Below are 23965 nucleotides of genomic sequence, written 5' to 3'. Positions count from 1 at the left end.
TTGTCTCAGGATGGTAAGTTGGTGGTTGAAGATATCCCTCTAGTGGTGTGGGGGCTGTGCTTTGGCAAAGTGGGTGGGGTTATATCCTGCCTGTTTGGCCCTGTCCGGGGGTATCATCGGATGGGACCACAGTGTCTCCTGACCCCTCCTGTCTCAGCCTCCAGTATTTATGCTGCAGTAGTTTGTGTCGGGGGGCTAGGGTCAGTTGGTTATATCTGGAGTACTTCTCCTGTCTTATCCGGTGTCCTGTGTGAATTTAAGTATGCTCTCTCTAATTCTCTCCTTCTCTCTCTCGGAGGACCTGAGCCCTAGGACCATGCGTCAGGACTATCGGGCATGATGACTCCTTGCTGTCCCCAGTCCACCTGGCCTTGCTGCTGTTCCAGTTTCAACTGTTCTGCCTGCGGCTATGGAACCCTGACCTGTCCACCGGACATGCTACCTGTCCCAGACCTGCTGTTTTCAACTCTCTAGAGACCGCAGGAGCGGTAGAGATACTCTTAATGATCGGCTATGAAAAGCCAACTGACATTTACTCCTGATTATTATTTGACCATGCTGGTCATTTATGAACTTTTGAACATCTTGGCCATGTTCTGTTATAATCTCCACCCGGCACAGCCAGAAGAGGACTGGCCACCCCTCATAGCCTGATTCCTCTCTAGGTTTCTTCCTAGGTTTTGGCCTTTCTAGGGAGTTTTTCCTAGCCGCCGTGCTTCTACGCCTGCATTGCTTGCTGTTTGGGGTTTTAGGCTGGGTTTCTGTACAGCACTTCGAGATATTAGCTGATTTACGAAGGGCTATATAAAATAAACTTGATTTGATGTGCAGTTTCAAACTGTAGTCTGGCTTTTATATGGCGGTTTTGGAGCAGTGGCTTCTTCCTTGCTGAGCGGCCTTTCAGGTTATGTCGATATAGGACTCGTTTTACTGTGGATATAGATACTTTTGTACCTGTTTCCTCCAGCATCTTCACAAGGTCATTTGCTGTTGTTCTGGGATTGATTTGCACTTTTCGCACCAAAGTACGTTCCTCTCTAGGAGACAGAACGTGTCTCCTTCCTGAGCGGTATGACGGCTGCATGGTCCCATGGTGTTTGTACTTGCGTACTATTGTTTGTACAGATGAACATGGTACCTTCAGGCGTTTGGAAATTGCTCCCAAGGATGAACCAGACTTGTGGAGGTCTACACATTCTTTTTGAAGTCTTGGCTGATTTCTTCTGATTTTCCCATGATGTCAAGCAAAGAGGCACTGGGTTTGAAGGTAGGCCTTGAAATACATCCATTGGTACACCTCCAATTGACTCTAATTATGTCAATTAGCCTATCAGAAGCTTCTAAAGCCATGACATCATTTTCTGAAATTTTCCAAGCTGTTTAAAGGCACAGTCAACTTAGCGTATGTAAACTTCTGATCCACTGGAATTGTGATACAATGAATTATAAGTGAAATATTGTGTCTGTAAACAATTGTTGGAAAAATTACTTGTGTCATGCACAAAGTAGCTGTCCTAATCGACTTGCCAAAACTATAGTTTGTTAACAAGACTTTTGTGGAGTGGTTGAAAAGCGAGTTTTAATGAGTCAAACCTAAGTGTATGTAAACTTCCGACTTCAACTGTACATAATGAAAACTACTACTCATCTGGAGAGGCGACGTCCACTTTAACCCCCTCAGTGCTGTGATCATGCCGTGGTGATATGAGAGAAGCCAAAGGAAAGTTTCAGAGAGAGAGAGAAAGTGTGTGTTTGCTCTGCATGTTTAAAGTACCGTGTGTGTGTGTTGTGTGCGTGTGTTTGCACAAGTTTATCTGTGTTTGTGTGTGTGTGTGTGTGTGTGTGCGTGCGTGCGTGCGTGCGTGCGTGCGCGCGCGTGCGTGCGTGCGTTCATACGTGAGATTGTCTGTTTGCTGTCTCACTGTGTGACACTTCCAGGCCCAGCTCAAGGACATCATTCAAAGCCCTGCCAGGTATCAGTCAGCCAGCCAGTCAGTCAGTCAGGCAGGCCTTTGAAGTTTCTTCTCTTCACCCTTCAGACTCTCAGAGGAGGAGGAGGTGGAGAGGAGGAGGAGGAGGTGGAGAGGAGGAGGTGGAGAGGAGGCGCAAGGGAATCAGTGTTTTAACATGCTGCCATGCATCAAGAGTTGTCTTTAAATTGCCCTGCTTTTAGCCATGAGAGATGGCTGCCTTGAAGTATGCTGCCTTCAAAGAGCTGTCTCACACACACACACACACACACACACACACACACACACACACACACACACACACACACACACACACACACACACACACACACACACACACACACACACACACACACACACACACACACACACAGCAGTGTAAAGGCAGGGCAGAGGCGCCCAGAGCCATATTAGCATGGCAAACTCACCGTGACAGCAGTTTTGCTACAGTGCTGTTAGTGATGGAGACAATATGCTCTCTGCTTGGGATGCTCCAGGGCAAGAGCTGCCTTCCAAAGTTTGTTATCATGTAGCCCTGGGTGGAAGCTAGAGGGAGAAGTATAGGTTATGAATGGAAAGGGAGGAGAGAGAAGGGTGGGGTGAAAAGATGGGAGGAGAGAGGAGGGGTGAAAAGATGAGAGGAGAGAAAAGAGAGCAGTGAAAAGATAGAAGGAGAATGATGGAAGGTGGTGGGAGATGGGTAGGGGAGATGGAGGGGAGGGAGGTGGGTAGTGTAGAAGGGATGGCCTAAAATGATGGTAGTTGGTGAGGGAGGTTTGGGAGGTGTGGATGAGAGGTAGGGAGGGAAGTATTGGTGATCTGAAGATAGAGTTTAGAGTTGTAAAACATGACAGCCAGCTCAGTGAGAGCCTAGGAACTATAGTGAGTTTGGAGAAGTGGACTTGGTGTTAGAACGAATGGGTTCTGACCACTGACTGGTTGACAGTCAGTCCACAAACACACACACACACGCACACATGCGCAGACACACACGCCCACACACGCGCACACACATACACACACAGGTTTGAGGGAGAGAGGAGGTGACAGAGTTGGACTGATTGGAAAAGACAGAGCTGGGCTGATTGAAAAAGACAGAGCTGGGCTGATTGAAAAAGACAGAGACAGCAGCAATCAGCTCCTCCTCTCCCGTGAGAGAGTACAAAATCACATCTTATAAACACACACGGAGAACAAGCCTCTGCAGAAAACATCCCCATGGCTGCCTGGAACACACAACATACACTGCTCAAAAAAATAAAGGGAACACTTAAACAACACAATGTAACTCCAAGTCAATCACACTTCTGTGAAATCAAACTGTCCACTTAGGAAGCAACACTGATTGACAATAAATTTCACATGCTGTTGTGCAAATGGAATAGACAACAGATGGAAATCATAGGCAATTAGCAAGACACCCCCAATAAAGGAGTGGTTCTGCAGGTGGTGACCACAGACCACTTCTCAGTTCCTATGCTTCCTGGCTGATGTTTTGGTCACTTTTGAATGCTGGCGGTACTTTCACTCTAGTGGTAGCATGAGATGGAGTCTACAACCCACACAAGTGGCTCAGGTAGTGCAGCTCATCCAGGATGGCACGTCAATGCGAGCTGTGGCAAGAAGGTTTGCTGTGTCTGTCAGCGTAGTGTCCAGAGCATGGAGGCGCTACCAGGAGACAGGCCAGTACATCAGGAGACGTGGATGAGGCCGTAGGAGGGCAACAACCCAGCAGCAGGACCGCTACCTCCGCCTTTGTGCAAGGAGGAGCACTGCCAGAGCCCGGCAAAATGACCTCCAGCAGGCCACAAATGTGCATGTGTCTGCTCAAACGGTCAGAAACAGACTCCATGAGGGTGGTATGAGGGCCCGACGTCCACAGGTGGGGGTTGTGCTTACAGCCCAACACCGTGCAGGAAGTTTGGCATTTGCCAGAGAACACCAAGATTGGCAAATTTGCCACTGACACCCTGTGCTCTTCACAGATGAAAGCAGGTTCACACTGAGCACATGTGACAGACGTGACAGTCTGGAGACGCCGTGGAGAACGTTCTGCTGCCTGCAACATCCTCCAGCATGACCGGTTTGGCAGTGGGTCAGTCATGGTGTGGGGTGGCATTTCTTTGTGGGGCCGCACAGCCCTACATGGGCTCACCAGAGGTAGCCTGACTGCCATTAGGTACGGAGATGAGATCCTCAGACCCCTTGTGAGACCATATGCTGGTGCGGTTTGCCCTGGGTTCCTCCTAATGCAAGACAACGCTAGACCTCATGTGGCTGGAATGTGTCAGCAGTTCCTGCAAGAGGAAGGCATTGATGCTATGGACTGTTCCCTTTATTTTTTTGAGCAGTGTATATTAAAACATATATTTACTGTGTTTACTCATGTATTCGCTTATAAATTCACTCACATATTGAATTATGTTATCACTCCCCTATTCACTCATACAGTATGTATGTTCACTTATTTTCCCTTTTTACTAATATTTTCCTCTCTAACCTCAGAACACTCCCCTATCATTGATCATCATTCTGTATGTTCCATTGTCATAGTAACTGACACTCTGCTTGTCATCCTCTCACATATTCCTGGCATTCTATCATCTTCTCTTCTTCTCATCACTCCATCCTGTAATTATTCTCCTATAGAAAACAGATGGGAGGAGAGAGAGCCACAACCTGTTAAACTGTCTAATCAATGTCAGCCGTCAGTAGAACGTCATTATTTATATACAGTCTAAAAACAGCAATGGAGCAACGTAGGGAGAACTTGTTCCCTCATCTTGTTGGCAGAGAAGAGGGAAGAATAAGTCTTGCGATGAAATGTATCCTAATGAATATTACCAACATCACCAGTACAATTCTGTAACAACTACATCCTCTCGACATCACTGGAAACAGCTACTACAACGTTTATTGTTCACAATAATATCAGGTGATTGGCTGTAGCAAAGATCGGCAGATGATTCAAAAACCTGTACTTGTCAGTCAAAGCTAGGTTGCGACACACACACACACACACACGCACGCACGCACGCACGCACGCACGCACGCACGCACACACACACACACACACACACACACACACACACACACACACACACACACACACACACACACACACACACACACACACACACACACACACACACACACACACACACACACACACACACACACACACAAATATAGTACATCCACCCATCCATCCATCCATCCATCCATCCAGTACATACATACATACACTACATATACAAAAGTATGTGGACAACCCTTCAAATTAGTGGATTTGTCTCTTTCAGCCACACTCGTTGCTGACAGGTGTATAAAATCAAGCACACAGACATGCAATTTCCATAGACGAACATTGGCAAAAGAATGGCCTTACTGAAGAGCTCAGTGACTTTCAACGTGGCGCTGTCATAGGATGTCACCTTTCCAACAAGTCAGTTGTCAAATTTCTGCCCTGCTACAGCTGCCCCAGTCAACTATAAGTGCTGTTATTGTGAAGTGGAAACGTCTAGGAGCAACAACGGCTCAGCCCAGCTCACAGAACGGGACCGCCGAGTGCTGAATCGCCTAGCGCGTAAAAATCGACTGACCTCGGTTGCTACACACACTACCGAGTTCCAAACTGCTTCTGGAAGCAACGTCAGCACATAAACTGTTTGTCAGGAGCTTCATGAAATGGGTTTCCATGACAACTGGTCCGTCCGGCGCCGCCGCAACTTTGGCAGCTGAAACTGGGCCGTCCGACGTCGCCACAATGGTCCGTCCGACGGTCCGTCCACAATGGTCCGTCCGACGAAGCTACTTCAGCAGCCACAACTGGCCCGTCCGATGCCACTGCTACTGGTCCGTCCTACCGCCGCAACTTCGGTAGGGGCAACTGGCCTGTCCGACTACGACGCAACTCCGGCAGCTGCATCGGGTCCTGATCGACCCGCACTGCGTTCCTGTGATCGTCCTCAATGCCGGTGTCAATAAATAAATAGGCAATAAATAGGCCATGGAGGCAAAATAATTACATTTTAGCATTAACGCTGGAATGACAGATGTGCAGATGATGATGTGCAAGTAGAGAATAGAGATATTGGGGTGCAAAAGAGCAAGAGGCAAGTAACAATATGGGGATGAGGTAGTTGGGTGGATCTGTTGGTGCGTTATGCAAATTGGAGTGGGTCTAGGGTCTCTGGAATAATGGTGTTGATGTGAGCCATTACCAGCCTTTTAAAGCATTTCATGGCTACAGACGTGAGTGCTGCGGGTCGGTAGTCATTTAGGCAGGTTACCTTAGTGATCTTGGGCACAGGGACTATGGTGGTCTGCTTGAAACATGTTGCTATTACAGACTCAGACAGGGAGAGGTTGAAAATGTCAGTGAAGACACCTGCAAGTTGGTCAGCGCATGCTTTGAGTACATGTCTTGGTAATCCGTCTGGCCCTGCGGCCTTGTGAATGTTGACCTGTTAAAAGGTCTTACTCACATCGGCTGCGGAGAGCGTGATCACACAGTTGTCCGGAACAGCTGATGCTCTCATGCATGCTTCAGTGTTGCTTGCCTCGAAGCGAGTATAGAAGTTATTTAGGTCGTCTGGTAGGCTCGTGTCACTCGGCAGCTCTCGGCTGTGCTTCCCTTCATAGTCTGTAATAGTTTGCAAGCCCTCCCACATCCGACGAGCTTCGGAGCCGGTGTAGTACGATTCGACCTTAGTCTTGTATTGACGCTTTCCCTGTTTTATGGTTCATCGGAGGGCGTAGCGGGATTTCTTATAAGCTTCTGGGTTAGAGTCCCGCTCCTTGGAAGTGGCAGCTCTACCCTTTAGCTCAGTGTGAATGTTGCCTGTAATCCATGGCTTCTGGTTGGGGTATGTGCGTACTGTCACTGTGGGAACGACCTCATCGATGCACTTACTGATGAAGCCAGTGACTGATGTGGTGTACTCCTCAATGCCATCGGAAGAATCCCGGAACATTTTCCAGTCTGTGATAGCAAAACAGTCCTGTAGTTTAGCATCTGCCTCATCTGACAACTTTTTTGTATACTGAGTCACTGGTGCTTCCTGCTTGAATTTTTGATTGTATGCAGGATTTAGGAGGATAGAATTATGGTCAGATTTGCCAAATGAAGGGCGAGGGAGAGCTTTGTACGCGTCTCTGTGTGTGGAGTAAAGGTGGTCAAGAATTTTTTCCCTCTGGTTGCACATTTAACATGCTGATAGAAATTAGATAAAACTGATTTAAGTTTCCCTGCATTAAAGTCCCCGGCCACTAGGAGCGTCGCCTCTGGATGAGCGTTTTCCTGTTTGCTTGTGACATTATACAGCTCATTGAGTGCAGTTTTAGTGCCAGCATCTGTGTCTGTGTTGGTATGTAGACAGCTACGAAAAATACAGATGAAAACGCTAGTGTGGTCTACAGCTTATCATGAGAAATTCTACCTCATGCGACAAAACCTTGAGACTTCCTTAGATATCATGCACCAGCTGTTGTTTACAAATATACATAGGCCCCGCCCCGTGTCTTCCCAGAGGCTGCTGTTCTATCCTGCCGATACAGTGTAAAACCCACCAGCTGTATGTTATTAATGTCGTCGTTTAGCCACAACTCGGTGAAACATAAGATATTACAGTTTTTTATGTCCCGTTGGTAGGATCTACATGCTTTCAGTTCATCCCATTTATTTTCCAGCAATTGAACATTAGCTAACAGTACGGATGGCAATGGCAGATTAGCCACTCGTCACCTGATCGAGTGGCTAATCTGCTCCAGCTATTTTTTTTGTTTTTTAACCTTTATTTAACTATGGAAGTCAGTTAAGAACAAATTCTTATTTTCAATGACAGCCTACGAACAGTTGGTTAACTGCTTTGTTCAGGGGCAGAACGCCAGATTTTTACCTTGTCAGCGCAGGGATTCGATCTTGCAATCTTTCAGTTTCAAGTCCAACTCGCTAACCACTAGGCTACCTGCCGCCCCGAATAACAGGGATGAGGGCCTTTTCTGGTGTTTGGAGTATATCCTTCCCATCTGACTCATTAAAGTAAAATTCTTCATCCAATTCGAGGTGAGTAATCGTTCTTCTGATGTTTAGAAGCTCTTTTCGGTCATAAGAGACAGTCGCAGCAACATTATGTACAAAATAAGTTATAAACAATGCAAAAAAACTAACGAAATAACACGGTTGGTTAAGAGCCAGTAAAACGGCAGCCATCATCTCCAGCGCCGTCTTTCAGCCAGTGTATATGTATATGAGATGACGTTTCACCCCCACCGACCCATCGCCACGAAGATGGATGCCCTACCGTTTCCACGGCAGCACTCAATAAGCTTACTGCCAAGCATCCACGGTCTGTTAGTGGTCCATTATTTACCCAGTGACGTCATCATTAAATAACAACAAAGAGTGACAGGTACCTAGGTTGAAGATACCCAGGTTAGGGCATGTATACACGCATTACTGTACATTGCTTTGGATAAAAGCATCTGCTATATGGCACATATTATATTTTATTATTACTCTGCATAAATGCGGAAGACTTCTACACAAAGGGACCAGCGATGCTAGTTATAAATGTTACTGGTCCCATGAATCTTGCGCACGTGAATACAACTAACGTTTAATATCTTTAACTTAAACAGGTACTTGCCTGTCAGGGCCTGTGGTGAAGGAGTACCCCTCTAAATTCACAGATTTAAGATCAAACCATCTGTCACGCCCTGACCTGAGATATCTCTGTTTTCTTTATATTTTGGTTAGGTCAGGGTGTGACTAGGGTGGGTACGTTAGTTTTTGTATTGTCTAGGGTTTTTTGTATTGTCTAGGGTTTTTTGTATGTCTAGGGTTTTTGTAGGTCTAGGTGATTTGTATGTCTATGGTGGCCTGATATGGTTCCCAATCAGAGGCAGCTGTTATTCGTTGTCTCTGATTGGGGATCATATTTAGGTAGCCATTTTCCCTTTGGTGTTCGTGGGTTCTTGTCTATGTGTAGTTGCTTGTCAGCACTCGTTTGTATAGCTTCACGTTTCGTTTTGTTATTTTGTTAGTTTGTTCAGTGTTCATTCTTTTAATAAATAAGAATGTACGCATACCACGCTGCGCCTCGGTCCGATTCATACGACGAACGTGACACCATCCTTCCCCAATGTTAATCTTTAGCTATTAGAACATGAAATACAAAACTGGCCTTAGATCACTGTTAAAGGGTAACGTTATCCTGGCCAAATATATTGGACAGCCTGGTTAGAAGCCACAAAGAATTATTAGTGCCTGAGTCAATCTGTCACAAATGTTCAGTTTGTGCATCAAAAGACTCCCTCTTGTACTCAACACCAGGGTCAAGCTGATTCATTATTCAAAATAATCTGATTTCAAAAGGAGTACAGTTTGAGCTCATTGAATACATGTACTTACTGCCACTATACCCAAGGTGAAGTAACAGGGTACGCACTGATTTGAGGGGTTGAACAGACCAAATTCACCCCTCTTGGGTTACAGTCTCTCTGCACACAGAAGCAAGCATGCACACACTTTCTCAGTCAAACACACACACACACACACACACACACACACACACACACACACACACACACACACACACACACACACACACACACACACACACACACACACACACACACACACACACACACACACACACACACACACACACACACACACACAAAAAGATGTGCGTGTACACACAAACCCAGGGCAGTTATGAAGTAGTTATAAAGTGGTCCTGAGGGGGTCGGTCAGTCCGTTCGTCCTTCCCAATATCCTGTTTGTTTACAGCCATTGACATAAAAAACTAAATCAACTCATAAAAGTACCAGACAGACAGATGGACAGACAAATATAAAATAAAGTTTTGGATGGCCTGACGACTGAAATCTAGGACTTCAAAGGGCTTTAGTCTTTTTTAATGAAGTCGTTCTCTGAAGGGAGCAGAGGAGCCACATCTTTATTAGAGCACAGCCACTAAGGGCCCCCTGTGGACCCACATAACAAAGTGTGTCATTAAAAATTAACTCTGGGTGGAAGAGACTCATCCACAGAGAGGAGGAGAAAGGAAGCTGCGGCTGAGAATTGCCATGGTTGGGGCTCCAAGGGCTGGGGAGCCAGCGGAGCGTGGCGGGGTCTGAGCTGGGAGCTCCACGCTCTTATCACGACTGTGCCAGATCCAGGCCCACAGACTCACCAGCCCCTAGCTGACCCTATTGATCTTTGAAGCAGACAATCAAAGAGGCTTGGACCATCCAGACCATAGGAATGAATGTAGAGTAACCTCTCTACTGCTTCTAATCCTGTAATCTACCTGCAGATCCAAGTGCTATACAGAGATACAAGACACTGTTCATTGAGCATCCTATCTATTCCTCCAAGACTGTGTCATGAGTATGGCCAGACCCCCGTGTTTGGCCAGACCCCCGTGTTTAGGTCAAGTGGTCAGGAAAAGCTTCAGTGTTTTATGGTGGCAGCGTTGCACTTCCCTAAAGCAGCCACAGACTCATTAGTGCACTCTGGCTGCTCTACAGGCAGCAGTCTGGCTTCCATCTGTCTCCTCTCCCACTCATCAGAATCAGTCACAGCCTCTCAGTCCGTTGCTCCTGGCAGACCGTGGATGTCTGAGGAAGACGGGGGAAAAATAAGAAAAAGTGGTGTTCCATCTCGTCTGGAAGCCGTGGAGAAGACGTAATAAAGAGGCTCCCTCTGAAATGGGCCTGGCTGGCACGGCAGGACTGTGAGGCAATGCTGTACAGAACACCCAGACTGTGGGGAATGGAGAAGTATTAGGTTCTGATTCATAGCACCTTATGGAGAAGTACTGGGTTCTGATTCATGGGACCTTATGGAGGATTACTGGGTTCTGATTCATAGAACCTTATGGAGAAGTACTGGGTTCTGATTCATAGAACCTTATGGAGAAGTACTGGGTTCTGATTCATAGGACCTTATGGAGCAGTACTGTGTTCTGATTCATAGAACCTTATGGAGCAGTACTGTGTTCTGATTCATAGAACCTTATGGAGCAGTACTGGGTTCTGATTCATAGAACCTTATGGAGCAGTACTGGGTTCTGATTCATAGCACCTTATGGAGAAGTACTGGGTTCTGATTCATAGAACCTTATGGAGAAGTACTGGGTTCTGATTCATAGGACCTTATGGGGCAGTACTGTGTTCTGATTCATAGAACCTTATGGAGCAGTACTGGGTTCTGATTCATGGGACCTTATGGAGGATTACTGGGTTCTGATTCATAGAACCTTATGGAGAAGTACTGGGTTCTGATTCATAGAACCTTATGGAGAAGTACTGGGTTCTGATTCATAGGACCTTATGGAGCAGTACTGTGTTCTGATTCATAGAACCTTATGGAGCAGTACTGTGTTCTGATTCATATAACCTTATGGAGCAGTACTGGGTTCTGATTCATCGAACCTTATGGAGCAGTACTGGGTTCTGATTCATCGAACCTTATGGAGAAGTACTGGGTTCTGATTTATAGGACCTTATGGAGCAGTACTGGGTTCTGATTTATAGGACCTTATGGAGCAGTACTGGGTTCTGATTCATAGAACCTTATGGAGCAGTACTGGGTTCTGATTCATAGGACCTTATGGAGCAGTACTGGGTTCTGATTCATAGAACCTTATGGAGCAGTACTGGGTTCTGGTTCATAGAACCTTATGGAGAAGTACTGGGTTCTGATTCATAGGACCTTATGGAGCAGTACTGGGTTCTGGTTCATAGAACCTTATGGAGCAGTACTGGGTTCTGATTCATAGAACCTTATGGAGCAGTACTGGGTTCTGGTTCATAGAACCTTATGGAGCAGTACTGGGTTCTGATTCATAGGACCTTATGGAGCAGTACTGGGTTCTGAGGGCTATACAGTACTGTGGCTATACAGCCAATTATTTATTGATTTATTGATTAGTTGGTTGATTGATAAGATCCCATAGAGAAGTAGTGGACAGGGCTCTCCAGAGGGTGGTGCGGTCTGCCCAATACATCACCTGGGGCAAACTACCTGCCCTCCAGGAAACCTACAGCACCCGATGCCACAGGTTGGCCAAAAAGATCATCAAGGACATCAACCAACTGAGCCACAGCCTGTTCACCCCGTTATCATCCAGAAGGCGAGATCAGGACAGGTGCATCAAAGCTGGGACCGAGAGACTGAAAAACAGCTCCTATCTCAAGGCCATCAGACTGTTAAATAGCCATCACTAGCCGGCTACCACACAATTACGTAACCCTGCACCTTAGAGGCTGCTGCCCTACATACATAGACATGGAATGGCCACTTCACTAATGGGATGCTAGACACTGTTAGTCAATGTTTACATACTGCTTTACTCATTTCATATGTATTATATGTATATGTATTATATTCTACTGTATTTTGGTCAATGCCAATTGCTTAAGCTAATATTTATATATTTCTTATGTCCATTCTTTTACTTTAGATTTGTGTGTATTGTTGTGAATTTTTAGATATTACTGCACTGTTGGATCTAGGAACACAGGCATTTCGCTACACCCACAATAACATCTGCTAAATATTTGTATGTGACCAATAAAATTTGATTTGATTGGATTTTGATTTTGGATGCTGATTCATAAGGCCTTATGAAAAACACAGTCTCATCACATGGTAATGCATCTAATACTTGTATGCACACCGCCATAAAACCCCTACGAAGAAGAACAGCCTCATCACATTGTAATGCATCTAATACTTGTATGCACACCGCCATAAAACCCCTACGAAGAAGAACAGCCTCATCACATTGTAATGCATCTAATACTTGTATGCACACCGCCATAAAACCTCTACGAAGAAGAACAGCCTCATCACATTGTAATGCATCTAATACTTGTATGCACACCGCCATAAAACCCCTACGAAGAAGAACAGCCTCATCACCTAGGGGAATTCTTCGGCCCCCAACCCAGCATCAATCACAGAGTATTTCAGCCCAAAACACTCTCTCCATGACTGCTCACAGTCACACCGCCAAGGGCAGTTTTATGGACGATTACATGCATATTCATTAGAGCATATTAGATTTGGTATGGATTTTTTTCTCCCTTTCTTAAATGCCATCTGAGTAATTTGGCTGAGATTTAGATTTAGTATTCCAAAAAGGGGATGGATGCACTCTAAGTTGATTTGATTTCTGAACATCCTCATTGGGCAAAGCAGACCTCAATGAGTCAAGTATAGTTCAAAAGGTCATCTCTTTTGGACTCTGCGATGACCTCTCACCTCTAATATGAAGCGAATGAGTTTCATAGATGGTTCTCTAGAAAGAGATTATGGGGAATGAAAAGACTGTGTTGACCCTTGTCACGTGATTGACCATATTTATATTTATATTCACTATCAGTGTAACGGCCATCGTTGCATGAAGAAGTGGACCAAAGCGCAGCGTGGTAAGTGTTCATGATTTATTCATAAAACTGAACACTGGATAACAAAAACAACAAAGAGAACGAACGAAACCGAAACAGTTCTGTCTGGTGCAGACACAAAACAAAAAACAACTACCCACAAAACACAGGTGGGAAAAGGCTACCTAAGTATGGTTCTCAATCAGAGACAACGATAGACAGCTGCCTCTGATTGAGAACCACACCCGGCCAAACACACAGAAATAGAAAACATAGAACACAAAACATAGAATGCCCACCCCAACTCACGCCCTGACCAAACCAAAATAGAGACATAAAAAGGATCCCTAAGGTCAGGGCGTGACAATCAGTGTGCCCTCTGAAAATGTTTTGCCTGCTTATCTCAGATCTTAAATTCGATAAGGATAAATAACTTTGAATGAATCCTATTGATTTAAACTTGAACAGAACCAGTGTCACAGATACCTCTCATAACTGGACACAGATATTATCTACTGAAATCTAAGCTCTGTCCCCGCCTCCTCCTCTGATGAAAGAGTGTGTGTGTGCATGCGCGTGTGTGTGTGTGTGTGCGTACGTGTGTGTGGGATAACATGTGGCAGGTCCTTTCCACAGAGAGACAGCGTCTGGTGTGGACCGGAGAGAAAGAGGTAATTTGGATCCTCATTACATTTTCAAAAGTTCTAATGGTCTACTGAAAATTGAACCAACTGTTCCAAAGCAACCTTAATTTTATGCTACAGTAAGTGCAAATTAGTTTCACAAAAAGTATTTTTAATCACACTCTACCGAGTTAATTTGCACTGTGGTAATTTTCTACTTGCTCCCCTTAACCCTTGTTCTCGCACAACGACTTTTACTGCGATCTGTGTTAGCCCTACGTCTGCTACTAATCCAAACTTCTCCCTTGTTACCAATGCTTTCTCCTGTCCATCTCTCGTTTCCCCCTATATACGGTGCCTTCGGAAAGTATTCAGACCCCTTGACTTTTTCCACATTGTGTTACGTTGCATTTAATTGTGGGCAGCTGGGAGATATTGGAAACGCTAATTGGCTTTTAGTTCTGAGCTGAACAGGCGAGCGCTTTTGTACCTTGCTCACTGGGGCTAAACATTTTTCCCTCGCTCGCAGATGGAATAGAGTCGATTTTTGGGCTCATTGATTTGAAGCTTTTTTGTGAGCAATAATAATAATAATAATGATAATAACAATAATGCACCATAGGGTGTACGTTATAAGAGGAGAGCTGTGTGAGAAGACATGAGCCACCAGAAGGGTGTGTTTATTCGTTTATAACGTACATGTACACCTACGACTACAATACAAGTTTGATTGATTTTGTTTGTTTGAGTCCTGGGTCTTTATTGCATGGTCACTGAAGATAGTCTTTCTGTCCCATCGGCGAAGAGTCCACAGAAGGCAGCTCAAGATAATAGAAATTATTTGGGAAAACTGCCAAAATTCTCCCTTCTCCGAGATGCCACACTTCCTTCAAGAAGCAGCGCATTTGTTCCCCCAGGGCAGGATGCTCGAGTCTGATTTGGAGAGAGTACAGAGAGGACGCAAAGAAGAGGAGGAGGAGGAGGAGGAGAAAGAGGAGGAGGAGAAAGAGGAGAAGGATGAGAAGGAGGAGGAGGAAGTGGAGGAGGAGAAACAGGAGGAGGAGGAGGAGGAGGAAGTGGAGGAGGAGAAACAGGAGGAGGAGGAGGAGCGGCTCCATCTGCCCATGGATCTGACCATTACAAGTCCCCCAGGAGGAAGAGGGAGTTTGGGCCGGACTCGTCCAACACAGCCCTCTCTCTGCCATCTCACTGGCTCTGTTTGCCAACAAAGGGATGGACAACAAAACCACATATGGCTCCCAAAAACACACACATATGGCTCAGAAGTTTTTAAAGCCAAGGAAAAATGTAAAATTGTCAGGAAAAACTCCTAGACAAAATTCCATGTAGATCACTTGGATCTGATTGCTAGATGCTAAATAGTCTGTTTATGTGTCTCATTTTCTTTTCTGGCATTTCAAAATGAAAATAGCACAAATGAAACAAAATAATATTTTTTAACATATCAAAGTATGTACTGTCCATCTGGGGTTCTGTAGGGGCAGTGTGTGTGCGTGTAAGCTTGTGTTCATTTGCATGTATTTAGATATGAGTGTGTGCTTGTGTGTGTTTGTATATGTGTATATTGTGTGTGTGTAGAGAGGGGTCAGCTTTGCTCCTCTCCCTGGCAGACAGTGACCATCTGGACGAGGGGGTTTGGGTCAGACACTCTCTGTTGAAAGCTGTGACCCTTATCCTCACGCCACCCCAGATGCCCCCTTCCCCCTGGCAGGGGGCCCCCTCTCTAGGGTCCAGCTTAACACAGGAAGACCAACAGCCCCTAAACCCAACAGAAAACCAGTGAAAGGGTCAAAAGACAAAAGAAGGGACGTCTGGAAGGGTCGATATTGAACAGAAAACAAAAACAAGGACAAAGAAAAGCGAAAACTGAATTCCGGTATATCAGTTGATCAACAACCACCGACACTAATTATCTTATTATCGACTAGTGTCCAAATCAATATCTTATTATCGACTCGTGTCCAAATCAATATCTTATTATCGACTAGTGTCCAAATCAATATCTTATTATCGACTAGTGTCCAAATCAATATCTTATTATCGACGAGGGCACAAATCTTATTATCGACGAGGGAAAGGGGGAGTTTTATGTATTTTGTTGTGCAAGTTTCCTCACACATCATTGGCTTTTAGTGTGAGGGACTGTGGTGACATTAGTAGTGAGGGGATGAGGTACTGGGTCATGGTTGCGTAGTTTGGTGAGGAGAAGAGGTACTGGGTGATTGTTGGGTACTGTTGAGGAGATGAGGTACTGGGTCATGGTTGGGTTCTGTTGAGGGGATGAGGTACTGGGTCATGGTTGGGTTCTGTTGAGGGGATGAGGTACTGGGTCATGGTTGGGTTCTGATGAGGGGATGAGGTACTGGGTCATGGTTGGGTTCTGTTGAGGAGATGAGGTACTGGGTCATGGTTGGGTTCTGTTGAGGGGATGAGGTACTGGGTCATGGTTGGGTTCTGATGAGGGGATGAGGTACTGGGTCATGGTTGGGTTCTGATGAGGGGATGAGGTACTGGGTCATGGTTGGGTTCTGTTGAGGAGATGAGGTACTGGGTCATGGTTGGGTTCTGTTGAGGGGATGAGGTACTGGGTCATGGTTGGGTTCTGATGAGGGGATGAGGTACTGGGTCATGGTTGGGTTCTGTTGAGGAGATGAGGTACTGGGTCATGGTTGGGTTCTGTTGAGGAGATGAGGTACTGGGTCATGGTTGGGTTCTGTTGAGGGGATGAGGTACTGGGTCATGGTTGGGTTCTGTTGAGGGGATGAGGTACTGGGTCATGGTTGGGTTCTGTTGAGGGGATGAGGTACTGGGTCATGATTGGGTTCTGTTGAGGGGATGAGGTACTGGGTCATGGTTGGGTGCTGCAGAGTGGTGGTACTGGGTCATGGTTGGGTGCTGCAGAGTGGTGGTACAGGGTCATGGTTGGGTGTGGCAGAGTGGTGGTGCTGGGTCATGATTGGGTGTGGCAGAGTGGCGGTGCTGGGTCATGATTGGGTGCTGCAGAGGAGATGAGATACTGGGTCATGGTTGGGTGCTGCAGAGTGGTGGTACTGGGTCATGGTTGGGTGCTGCAGAGTGGTGGTACAGGGTCATGGTTGGGTGTGGCAGAGTGGTGGTGCTGGGCCATGATTGGGTGTGGCAGAGTGGCGGTGCTGGGTCATGATTGGGTGCTGCAGAGGAGATGAGATACTGGGTCATGGTTGGGTGCTGCAGAGTGGTGGTACTGGGTCATGGTTGGGTGCTGCAGAGTGGTGGTACTGGGTCATGGTTGGGTGCTGCAAAGTGGTGGTACTGGGTCATGGTTGGGTGCTGCAGAGTGGTGGTACTGGGTCATGGTTGGGTGCTGCAGAGTGGAGGTAATGGGTCATGGTTGGGTGCTGCATAGTGGTGGCACTGGGTCATTGGGTGCTGCAGAGTGGTGGTAGAGCCTCTCCCTACTTTGTTATGGTTCTCCCTCAGTTGTTTTGGGTGACAGATGAGGGTGGGGGTTGACTGTAAATCATGTTTTGGGTGATGGATGAGGGTGGGGGTTGACTGTAAATCATGTTTTGGGTAACAGATGAGGGTGGGGGTTGACTGTAAATCATGTTTTGGGTGACAGATGAGGGTGGGGGTTGACTGTAAATCATGTTTTGGGGGACAGATGAGGGTGGGGGTTGACTGTAAATCATGTTTTGGGTGACAGATGAGGGTGGAGGTTGACTGTAAATCATGTTTTGGGGGACAGATGAGGGTGGAGGTTGACTGTAAATCATGTTTTGGGTGACAGATAAGGGTGGAGGTTGACTGTAAATCATGTTTTGGGTGACAGATGAGGGTGGGGGTTGACTGTAAATCCTGTTTTGGGTGACAGATGAGGGTGGAGGTTGACTGTAAATCATGTTTTGGGTGACAGATGAGGGTGGGGGTTGACTGTAAATCAGACGAGATGCGGTGATTTCCCCTTTAAGCCATTAACAGGACTGCCCTGCATGACGAGTGCATATATTGCTCACACACACAAACTCATGAATACATACACAGACAGAGTGAAAATTAGGAAAAGTTAAAAAGAAAGTGAAAGAAGGAGAGATGAGAGGAGACGGAGGTGCCAAGGGGACGAGGTATATGCATAGCAGGGAAGGACTGGGAGGGGGAGCGACGAGAGACAAGGAGTGAGGCTCAGATAGAACAAGGCTATAAAAGCTATAAAACCTCTGTTTCATCATTGAAATGATGTTTAGCTGACAGAGATGATGTTGTATATTTACTGTAGTCATCCAGAGGGCTATCAGTATCTCTCAGCAACAAATGGTGCTTTTGTGAAGGATACGGCCTCCCTAAAACTAAAAGGGAGCATCAATACAATTGACTCAACACAGTTTGTCAAGGCTGAGTAGCCATTAATTGAGAAAGACTAATTAACTTAAACGATCAAGATACGATATCTGGTTCTGGTTTTTCGTGGTCCAATTACGGAATTCTATAACAGGACGTGATGCCAGTTGGTAGCACCTGTAAGTTCAGAAGCAAAATAACTTCTTCACTTTCAACTCTCTCTTTCAGCTTTTTTCCTTTCTTGCTTTTGTAATTGTGCCATGTACAGTGTGTAGCAGACACAATGTACCAGACATTAGTTCATGGTCATGGCCACACATTAAGGCAATATATACACTGTGGCGGTGGAATTAATGGTAATGTGCTGGGTTAGTTTGGGCCGATGTGATTGGTTGGCACAGCCAACATGATTACAGGTCTGACCATGAGTGTTCTAATGGACCCAACAACCTTTCCAGTGATTATGGGTTATTTTCGCTTTGCTGTAAAATGTTATTTGTGTGTGTGTGTGCGTGTGTGCGTGTGTTTGTGTGTGTGAGTGCATGTGTGCGTGTGTGCGTGTGTATCAATAACTCTGGACTAGGTCCTCATCAGTATCATTTCTTAGCAATTTAACACAATTAGAAGCGGAATGTTTTAAACGAGATGAACATAGCAGGCACAAACATCAGAGCTCTCCACTTAACAAACATCAACTCCGAAATAGACTCCTGTACAGTAGTTCTCCATTACGGTCTTTATCTCATTATAATGACTCTGGTTACCACGGTGACAATTCCTCGGTTTCCAGGAACAAGACAGGCCTAATCGAGGTGTGATTTACAGAGGTTATGTTCTTACATGTTCTCTTTCTGTCAGGATTAAAGTACCCCATTCTGACAGGAATGAACGGTATCAGTCATCATTCTCAGGGTCCTGGTCCTACACACTATTCCCAATTTTGAGTGAGCTATGGACAGTGTATGTCTAGGGAGGTTCAGGGACAAACAGTGGACCATGTGTTTGTGTATGTGTGTGTGTGTGTGGACATGTTTAACTATTCTTGTGTGGACCGGAATAGTAAACAAACAAAGATTTGACCAACTGGGGACATTTTGTTCGTCCCCACAAGGTCAAATGCTGTTTCTATTTTTAAGGTTAGGGTTAAGGTTAGGTTTAGGTTTAGGTTTAGGATTAGGTTTAGGGTTAGGGTTAGGGTAATGAGTACGGGTTAGGCGTTAGGTGTCACGACCTCCGCTGAAGTCGGTTTCTCTCCTTGTTTGTGCGGCGCTCGGCGCTCGGCGCTCGGCGTCGCCGGTCTTCTAGCCATCATCGATCCACTTTTCATTTTCCTTTTGTTTTGTCTTGTCTTCCCACACACCTGGTCTCAATTCCCTCATTACATGTTGTGTATTTAACCCTCTGTTCCCCCATGTCTTTGTGCGGAATTGTTTATTGTAAGTGCATGTGCACGTTTTCTCTGGTGCGCGACAGGTTTTGTACCCATTTGTTTATTGTTCTGGTTTCCGGTGGTTTTATGAATAAAACTGCTCCGTTGATTACCCAGTTTAGCTCTCCTGCGCCTGTCTTCCCTGCAACCAGTTACGCACTCCCTTACATTAGGGAAAATATGATTTTGAATGGGACTGAATTGTTAGCTGTCTAAGTCTGTGTGTGTGTGTCCGTGTGTGTGTGTGTGTGTGTGTGTGTGTGTGTGTGTGTGTGTGTGTGTGTGTGTGTGTGTGTGTGTGTGTGTGTGTGTGTGTGCGTGTGTGCGTGTGCATGTGTGTGTGTGTTTGTACCCAGGGAGGGTCAGAGACGAAAATAAAGACTGAAGATGTAGGGCAGCTCTTCTTGCTCAGGTCAACATTACACAAGTTCCCCTCCCTCCCTCCCTCCCTTCATTCCTTCCCTCTGGGCGTAAGCACCTGCCTCTGATGGATTAAAGCCTATCCCAAACCTTAACGCTTACCTTAACCATTCATAGTTATTGCTTAAACGTAACCCTAACCTAAAAAATTCTGAGTCAACGCCTAAACTTAACCTTAAACACTTCGAAATTTGACGTTTGGAAGAACTTCGAAATTTGACATTTAAGAAACATGTCTCAGGTCTAATTCTGACGTGAGACTGTGAGCTAGTTGGGATAGATATTACTTGGAGGAAGAGAAGGAATGAAGGACAGAAGGACGACATCAAATATCCCCCTTGATATTAACGTGACATAACACTTTAACATCAGCCTATATGAAAGCCTACCTCTCATCATCAAAAATATACCGTTGGTGTAACATTTGACCTTTCCATCCAGAAGAGTTCATGAACCCTGGACTGCTCCTCACATCTTATTTGATGAATTGGAATGTGAAAACATGTAGTAGTGTCAGAGAGAGCATCAGCGCATTGAGAGAGTGCCTTTGCATTATAAAGCATATGCACTATTCTTATTTAACCATTATTTTACCAGGTAAGTTGACTGAGAACACATTCTCATTTACTGCAACAACCTGGGGAATAGTTACAGGGGATGAATGAGCCAATTGTAAGATGGGGATGATTAGGTGGCCATGACAGTCAGATTAGGAATTTATCCAGGACACCAGGGTTAACCCCAGTACTCTTAAGATAAGTGCCATGGGATCTTTAGTGACCACAGAGAGTCAGGACATCCATTTAACTTCCCATCTGAATGACAACACCCTACACAGGGCAAGATCCTCAATCACGGCCTTGGGGAATTAGACTGGAGGAAAGGGTGCCTCATACTGGCCGTCCAACACCACTTCCAGCAGCACCTGGTCTCCCAGCCAGGGATTGACCAGGACCAACCCTGCTTAGCTTCAGAAGCAAGCCAGCAGTGGGATGCAGGGTGGTAACACAAGTGTTGTGTTATTGAGCTGTGAGGCCAACATTCACTGACTGTCAAGCCCTTTGAACAGAAGAGAGGAGGAGGGGGTTAATGCTCCTGAATGGCACTGGGCTGTACTTTTGATGCATGACCCTGGCCTGTTCAGGTATACTATATTGAGCTAATGAGGTGTGATATTGGCAAATTGAGGGCCTATTATCAAAGAAATGTTCATGATCCACGACATGCACGCACACACACACACACACACACACACACACACACACACACACACACACACACACACACACACACACACACACACACACACACACACACACACACACACACACACACACACACACACACACACACACACACACACACACACACACACACACACACACACAGTGGGGGATTGGTGTAAGTGCCGTGAAGAGGGTTTCATCCAGCCCATATTAGTGGATGCAGAGCACAGGCCTTTCTCTCTCTTTATCTTTGTACATCAGGTCACTCAGGGTGGCAGAAGGGCAAACATTCATTCTACTGCTGGGAGACAAATGTGTCAGTCCAAACCTCATAATAATCTTCATGAGAAGTAATCAATTTAAATAAAAAATAACTCCTTTGGCCATATTGTACTGTACTTTACAGCATATAGTGTCTAGCATATAGTGTCTACATACGGTGATATTCTGTGTCTATAAAGGAGGTACCCCAAAGGAGTACTAAGATATGAGTCAACATGGATTGTGTAAGCAGCCATCCGTCGCCCCTGTATGATATCAGAGTAGGAGCTGCAATGCAGTGTGGATGCCCTGCCTCCTTATTCTCTAGCAATTCATTATCAGTGAATGGTAGTCCTTAGGGCAAACAACAATATCAATACTGCGTCTACACGTCGCAATCAATAAACAAGTTATTCAGGGAATTAGTACCCTCTCCCTCCTTTCCTCTCTCTCTCTCATTCTGGTCACTCTTTCTTTCTCTCTCCCTAGCTGTCTTTGTCTTTATCTCCCTTTCATTCTCACCCTCTTTCTCTCTCCCTACCTCTCTCCTGCATTGGAGTGAACAGTTCATTAGCAGATGCCAATAAGCCCTACACTGTAAATCCCAAGGCATTTCTAACAAATAGTTAAAGTCAAAGTCAATGAAAAGTCATCATTACTTAAAATGTTTGCAGTACTCACTCAAAACTAAAGGAGTAGGTAGTCACAATAACAAAAAAATTATGTTATGATAACAAATTCACTTTTTTTCCCGGCATGTTCTACTGCAGGTAGATTTTTTGGAATTGTTTTTAATATCTGTGTTTTTGCATGTACATTGAGTGATTGGTTGATCTTATGCTACACAAATTTAACATACATTTCTAAACTAACCTAATCATTTAGTTCGATTTTTTGCATCCGTTACTGAAATGGTTGTTCCAGTTTAAATGGCTTAGGTAGTCTCCTCACTCTGTTCCTAATCCTGGCAGTCATTATCAACTCAGGTTGCAGTTGAATACAATTCCAACTGTTGGAATCCTAACTCTGTCTGGATTCCAATAAGAAGTACACATAACTTTATAAAGCAGCATAATGTCATTTGCAGGTATGTGTTACGCTCGTCGAAATGATCAGACCAAGGTGCAGCGTGGTTGGCTTACATTTTATCTTTATTAAAAATGAACACCCAAAAACAACAAAAGGAAAACGAACGTAACGTTTGGTAGGCTACACAGAGCTGTACAAAAACAACATCCCACAAACTAAGGTGGCAAAACAGGCTGCCTAAGTATGACTCCCAATTAGAGACAACGATAGACAGCTGCCTCTGATTGGGAACCACACTCGGCCAAAAACAAAGAAATATAGAACATAGAATGCCCACCCAAATCACACCCGGACCTAACCAAATAGAGAAATAAAAAGGCTATCTTAAGGTCAGGGCGTGACAGTACCCCCCCCCCCCCCCCCAAAGGACTCCGGCCGCAAAACCTGACTCTATAGGGGAGGGTCTGGGTGGGCATCTATCCTCGGTGGCGGCTCCTGTTCGGGACGTAGCCCCCGCTCCGCACGCTGATTCCTCCGCTTCCGTGGAACCGGACCGTGGATCATCGCCGGAGACTCCGGACCGTGAAACATCGCCGGAGGCTCTGAGCTGGGAACCACCGCTGGAGGCTCCGGACTGCAGCTCGTCGCTGAAGACTCTGGACTGCAGATCGTCGCTGGAGGCTCTGGACTGCGGACCGTCGCTGAAGACTCCGGACTGCGGACCGTCGCTGGGGACTCCGGACTGCGGACCGTCGCTGGAGGCTCTGGACTGGGGACCGTCGCTGGAGGCTCCGGACTGGGGACCGTCGCTGGAGGCTCCGGACTGGGGACCGTCGCTGATGGCTCCGGACTGGGCACCGTCGCTGGAGGCTCCGGACTGGGGACCGTCGCTGGAGGCTCCGGACTGGGCACCGTCGCTGGAGGTTCCGGACTGGGGACCGTCGCTGGAGGCTCCGGACTGCGGATCGATGCTGGAGGCTTTGTGCCATGGATCCTCACTGCTGGCTCCGGGCCATGGATCATCACTGGAGGCTTCGTGCCATGAATCATCACTGGAGGCTTCGTGCCATGGATCATCACTGGAGGCTTCGGGCCAATGATCATCACTGGAGGCTTCCTACGTGGAGCCGGAACAGGTCTCACCGGACTGAGGAGACGTACTGGAAGCCTGATGCGTGGAGCTGCCACAGGGCTTACCAGGCTGGGGAGACACACTGGAGGCCTGGCATGTGGAGCCGGAACAGGTCTCACCGGACTGAGGAGACG

At 46.1% G+C, this 23965-nt stretch overlaps 1 protein-coding gene across 1 annotated transcript in view; it reads left to right on the top strand.

Annotated features, from left to right (window-relative positions):
* LOC139547079 (uncharacterized) overlaps positions 1-23965 on the top strand; it is a 42841-nt gene that overhangs the window by 5741 nt on the left and 13135 nt on the right. Inside the window, exon 3 of the mRNA XM_071356136.1 lies at positions 23127-23423. Coding sequence (XP_071212237.1) covers positions 23127-23423 — 297 coding nt within the window. The remainder of the gene's footprint in view (positions 1-23126; positions 23424-23965) is intronic.

The sequence above is a fragment of the Salvelinus alpinus genome, chromosome 20 (genome assembly GCF_045679555.1).
Source record: "Salvelinus alpinus chromosome 20, SLU_Salpinus.1, whole genome shotgun sequence".
NCBI lineage: Eukaryota > Metazoa > Chordata > Actinopteri > Salmoniformes > Salmonidae > Salvelinus > Salvelinus alpinus.
This window is presented reverse-complemented; position numbering and strand designations above follow the sequence as displayed.